Raw genomic sequence first — 6333 nt, forward strand, 5'->3', positions numbered from 1 at the left:
TGGTAGGGTTCTAAGATGTATCTGTATTCAACTTCTAATAAGTTGGGACAAGGGGGCGCTAGTCTAACTCTGTTGGCACATGGATAGAATGCGTTGACCAATTTCCTTTACCATCGATATAATCACCACCATAGCAAGAATAAAAAATAGTCAAGATGTATATCATCGACAAACAAGTTAGAGATTTTACCAAATGTAACATATTAAGTTAGCAAGTTCTCATAAAATTAATATAGTTGTACCTTGGTTAAGATAGACGAGTTCATCTTACGTAGTTTATTTAAATATCTAAACTTCTATAATGAATGTCTGTCATTTTAAAAAATTATAATAAAAGAAATTATTTGAGATAAAAAAAAACTGTTAAAAATACTTATACAATATGCCTAGTCTATTGGAATTGAGAAAATTTGATTCCCGATGTTACAAACATACGATTTATGGGGAGATAAAAATAGATTGAACCGATCGGCTGTGTGTCATCCTTTTCCAATTTAAGGAAGATGAAAAATTACATATATTAGACATATTTTAAATTTAAATATAAACAAACCAAATCCTATTTTGATCGGATCTAAATAATAATTTAGAATTAAGAAATAGGATTTATGGGATAAGAAATAAAAAATCCATGGATAAATCCAAGCGCAAGTATGTTTTGGTAGTAGAGCAAAATTTGAGAATATATAATAGTAAGAATTTATTTATTTGTCCATTTTTCTATATTAAAACAATACTATAATATATATATATATATATATATATATATATATATATATATATAAAAGTTGGTGCTCTTATAATTTATGAAGATAAGTTATGTTGTACTCTCTCTTAATTTTCTCTCTCCAAAAAACAGATAAAATAAAAAGAGCAATTTTTTTTTTTTAAAAAAGTTAAAATTGGAAAATAGAGAAAGGGTATTTGAGGAATAAAAAGTTTATGTAGAGGCAAGAGGCATTAGCCTTTCATTCTCTCAAAAATTCAACCAAACCAACTCTTTATTTTCTCCAAAGCCACAACCTCTCTCTTTTCTTCTCTTTAAGCCAACACCACTATGTCACCAGTTCACCACCTTCTCTCAACTCTCAACCCAGAAAACACTCCCAAAAATGCCACCAATTACATATACAATTCCCAAAACTTGGTTTTATTGTACTTCTAGATGCATGTTTTTCACTCGTTACCCCCCCTTTTTTCTTGCACATTCACCAACCTTCTTCTTCTTCTGTTTTTCTCTTCAATTCTCCCAATTGGGTTTTGATTCTGTGAAATCTCTGTTTCTTTAGGTTGTTTATTCCCCATGTTTGCTGTTTCTTCAGGTACTATTCTACACATTTCACTCACTCTCTTCTCCAATGGCTTCCCCTTTTCCTTGGAGCTTCCGTGGCTCCCCCATTTTACCTTTATTTATTATTATTTTTATGGCTATTGTATTTTTCTCTGCTTTTTCCTTTCTGGGTCTCTCTCTCTTTTTTGGTGTTTGGTTTTGCATTTTGGGGCATTTGTGGGTTCCTTTTATTTTTGGCCTCTCCTAGAAGAAAAGGTGGTGGTTGGTTGATGGGATATTGGGTTGACTTATTTCTCAAGAGAGAGAGAGAAAGAGATTAAGAACTAACTTGGGTTTTTTCTCTGTTTTTTTTTTTTTAATATTTGGTTTTGGATTAGTAATATACAAAATTTGATAGATGCCCATGTTTGCTGTGATTCCCCTTTTTCCTTTTTGTGATTTTTTCTTTTCTAGAGCTTGGAGTTCTTGTTGTTCATTATGTTGGAACTCAGATGACTGTATATTGCTGTGTTTTTCTTTTTTGTTTGTAACTGGATTGTTTATGCAGAATCTAAATCTGGGTTCTTGCAAATTTAATAGGACTTTTATGAGAAACTCTTGAATTAGTATCTTTTTAAGTAAAATGAAAAGCTGCTTCTTTTGGGTTTTCTATTAAGGATTGTTTTAAGATATGGGAGTTAAATTTGGTTTATTAGTTTTTGAGATTGTATACCTCGTGGGTAGATCCCTTCTTTTCATCAATTTGCATCAACTGTAGAAGCTGGTTAAATGGTTTTGGCCTCCAATCATGATGCTATCTTGATGATTTTTATTTTTAACTGCCACGAATTTGTAAGCGAAAAACGTCTTCTCTGTACCATTTTGTCCTCTCTCACTATCTTCCTTATTATCCTTTCTGATAAGCATATTTTCCTTGGGTTCTTTGGATGCTAAGCTCTATAAATGGAGTCCTTCAATCCACCATCTTTTAATGAGTTTTGTATAAAAGGAAAGGCGAAAATCATGTTATTTTCGGGTCATTGGATTGAGCTTCAAGCATCGACATAAATGCTTTAGGGATTATGTTTCCATATTTAGGTTGATGCACCTAAACTAGAAATTTTTAAAGTATTCAGTATCTCTCAAGTTATTATTAATGAGCTTCCATCCTTGGTGAATTGGTCCTCTTGTCTTGCTCAGTATCTTCATTTTCCAGCTTTATCATTTTTTTGAGTCTTCGTGTTCATGACGATGTTTAGTATTTTCTGTATAACATCAGAACCTCTTGTTTCTCAGTATCCTTATTTTCCAGCATTTTCGCTTTCTTTTGAGTCTTCATGTTCACGACGATGTTTAATATTTTTTGTAAAACATCAGAACCTCTTGTTTTGCTCAGTATCCTTATTTTCCAGCGTTTTCGATTTCTTTTGAGTCTTTGTGTTCACGACGATGTTTAATATTTTCTGTATAACACCAGAGGTTACATTCAAAATTTGACCGTAAATGCCTCTCCTTTGGATCCAAGGTGGGACAGATTCATGATAAACAATTCGTTGCATACATTGTGCACAACGTAGAGATAGACATCAACTATGGTGAGCTTAAGAAGACGCAGGCTGTTAGGACTATGCTCCGGTAAATTTAAATATTCTTGTGATATAAATGATTGTTTGTTGAATAAGCAATCATCTTTAATTTTCTTTGGTGATACTTTCTAGAAAGTTTGTATGTTGTCTTTCTTTCCTAGCTCAAAAAGTTCACAATTCATTTTATTAAAATTGTTTATTGAAACTTTCTGAGACATTTCAGGGAAAAGTTCATTTGTAGCTCCACTTCCTAAGTTTTCAGATCATGAAACCGCTCCTGAAAATCCTAGTCCAAGCAACAAACTCATCACTTTGCATCCAAAGTCTTCTGATGATGTTAACATCAAAGATAGGGTAAGGTTACAAGCTTGAAACTTTTTCTGACAATTTGGCACATACACGTAACCGTGATAACGTTTATATGAAGTTACTACCACATGCAAGTTGATAGCTTTAAGATCTATTCTTGTTTCTTCCAAGAATACTGATATTTGAAGATCGATCAGTTAAGCTTTCTAGTTTTTGCTGATAAAAGTGGGTAAAACGATTTATGCATTTCATTCTTTACATGTTAGTTTAAATAGTTGTTCTGAAGTCTTATTCCGTACCATATGGAGATCTTTGATTGCTTCACATTTTCTTACTAACTGCTTTTATTCTGAATTGGCTAAGAATATTCTAAACACCATGTTTTTAAGCTTTGTCTTGGGTAAAATTTTTCTACCTTTTAAATATGCTGCTGAAACTCAGGAGGATCGATCTGAGTTCTTTAAACGCTATTGCTTCTATAAGTTAGATGAATCTGCAATACAACTACAATGTAAATTAATCTGACTGAATAAGAAATGTTGTCAATGTATACATTGAATTTTCTCTCTCTACAAAAGCCTGTGAAGATCTCGGGCTTTCGAACTTGAACCCATAATTATGGACGGAAGGATTAAACTTCAGTAACTGATCGAAGTTAAATCCTCAGTTTTCTATTTTGTTCGATTCTTAAAATACACATTTGAAGGACGCAGATTTAACGAATTCATGTGCCTGACTTGATTTTACGAGTTCTGTCATTCAGAAGATCTTGTTGATGACCATTTAATGAATACATAATTCTATCACAATTTGATTTATTTCACTGCCTTCGAAAAATATGGGTCTAAATACAATTCTTATATATTGGGTGTAATTTAAATTTTCTGAGTTCATTATATCTGCTTTTTGAGAATGTTGGCTTATAATCTGACAGTTATTTTCCAAATTTGGTCTTTTGTTACAGAGCTCTATTGTAAATATGGAATCCAGTTTCACAAATGCTTTGGAATGGACCTCACTGAGTGAACAGTCTAATCAGCCTATTTCAGGTGGTCTGATTAAGAACCGTGTTTATCGCAATCATAGTCTCGTCATTGTTTGTTTGTGGGTAGATATAAAGTTTTTTTATGCTCAATTTTGTTTAATATTAACTGTGGCCATTTGTTTTTGTTCCTGTGGTTTTGAAATGGAAAACTTATATATGTGGTTCAATATTTGTTTGTTGTAATTTAGGAGTTACAGATTGATTTTATCGTAGTTCCTTGCAACCAATTGCACGGTTAGGGCATTAGTTTACAAATGCCACGGCATAAGACACTTATTTTATGCACAAGCGCATTCTTAGCACGACAACTATTGCAATTCAGTCTTCCTCTATGTCAATGTATACAATGTTCGAATTCGACTACCTGCTTTTCGTCTCTCTTAATACATGGATTTGTGTTGGTAGGGCATCCACTGAAGCATAGAAAGAGACATAGGAGAAAGAACTCTCATAATCAAGAACTATCAATCATGAGGGGTGTCTACTTCAAGAACATGAAATGGCAGGCTGCAATTAAGGTCGACAAGAAACAGATACATTTGGGAACGTTCGGTTCACAAGAAGAGGCTGCACATTTGTACGACAGGTATTCATTTTCCGAATCATTTCTTATTTCACTTTTAACCTCAAAAAACAGCATTTATATGCAGGCTAAGGCCAAGATATGATTTTTGTCGAAATGATCATCATAGTGCACCAATACCAGGATGGCTAGAAAATGTCCTTACAGTGATTCAAGTTTCTACAAATCTGTTATTGAAAGAAAGAATCAATTGAGTTACAAAACAGAATTTCATGTACCGAATTCCTGACCAAATTAACTGATGCACTATAATTCGTTTTATTCTATAAGGATTAAGAAACCAAATATAGACAAGAAAAGATACATTTGTAGAAGTGCTAATTGGTACAGTGTTCTGCATAAGAGAGGAAATCAGAGATAAGATATTGTTCATGAATGGAACTTTAACCGCATTCATAAATGCATAGATTTGTACATAAACGTGCATATCTACATATACCTACGTACACCCGTTCACATGTACGAACCCTTGGTATGATGCGCATCAGTGTGTGGTTTAGCATTGAACTTGCGTTACTTACTGTTGTGTATCATTTTGTTCATTTATCTATGAAGTCATTAAGTGAACAGTAACCAGCTCGAGCTTGATTCCCATTGATGAGCATCCCTTCAGTTTTGGATCGGTATGAGGTACAATGAACTCACTAGTCTTTTGATTTTGCAGAGCTGCCTTCGTGTGTGGAAGGGAACCGAATTTCGAACTCTCTGATGAAGAGAAACAAGAACTCCAAAAGTTCAAATGGGAAGACTTCCTTGCTATGACTCGACATGCAATTACGAACAAAAGTAGTCAATTTTTACGCTCAAAAGCTTCAGTTATCCCTTTTTCATACATTAGATTCAGTTCGTGATTAGTTGTAATGTGTTTCAGAGCACAAGAGACTTAGTGTTAACGCGGGAACATCACCAAAGAAACTTGAAGCATCGTCGCTGCAAATCGAGAACACTGAATTGAAGCACAGATTCAACGAGTCTCCACTGCCAGAAGACATTAACTTCACTTAAGCTAGCTGTTAACTCGAGAAAATGGTAAAATTTTCTAGGTCCAAGTTGCTTGAACCTCCATTCAAATTCCTCCCTCTCCCAAGTAAATGTGCTTTTAGGCTAGAATACATTGCTTCCTTCATGTGGGTAAATTCATTTTTGTTTTCTTTTTCAATTGAAGCTTGTAATATGTTTCCATATAATGTTGATTTCTTTTTAGCAGAAGCATATTGAATTGAATCCATATTGAATTGAACACAGAAGTTTGTAATTATTTTCATTACGCTTATTTCTAGAACACTTTGAATATCAAATTGTTTATGTTAAAATGATTTTTAAATTTGGAATGCATGATGCATCACCATTGTAATTAACTTTAAACATTTTACTTTGTTCTCCTCCTCTTAGGGAACATGACAAAGTTGAGAGGAATTGACGACCATTCCAATAAAATTAACATCCTTAATACACACATGAATGGTTTCCGTTATCAGCTGCTCCATTAAATCTTATTCCTATTAGTTATTACAAGTGCTTAAGCTTTTGTTTCAAACTA

General features: G+C 33.3%; 1 protein-coding gene across 1 annotated transcript; it reads left to right on the forward strand.

The window, feature by feature from the left end:
- Positions 1-968: 968 nt before the first annotated feature.
- Positions 969-6124, forward strand: LOC103497593 (ethylene-responsive transcription factor-like protein At4g13040). The gene is made up of 7 exons (XM_008459831.2): positions 969-1322; positions 2796-2905; positions 3080-3210; positions 4130-4214; positions 4616-4796; positions 5458-5579; positions 5665-6124. The coding sequence occupies exons 2-7, from the start codon at positions 2863-2865 to the stop codon at positions 5796-5798; spliced, it is 696 nt and encodes a 231-aa protein (XP_008458053.2). The 5' UTR covers positions 969-1322; positions 2796-2862; the 3' UTR covers positions 5799-6124.
- Positions 6125-6333: the final 209 nt, after the last annotated feature.

The sequence above is a fragment of the Cucumis melo genome, chromosome 1, assembly GCF_025177605.1.
Source record: "Cucumis melo cultivar AY chromosome 1, USDA_Cmelo_AY_1.0, whole genome shotgun sequence".
Lineage (NCBI taxonomy): Eukaryota > Viridiplantae > Streptophyta > Magnoliopsida > Cucurbitales > Cucurbitaceae > Cucumis > Cucumis melo.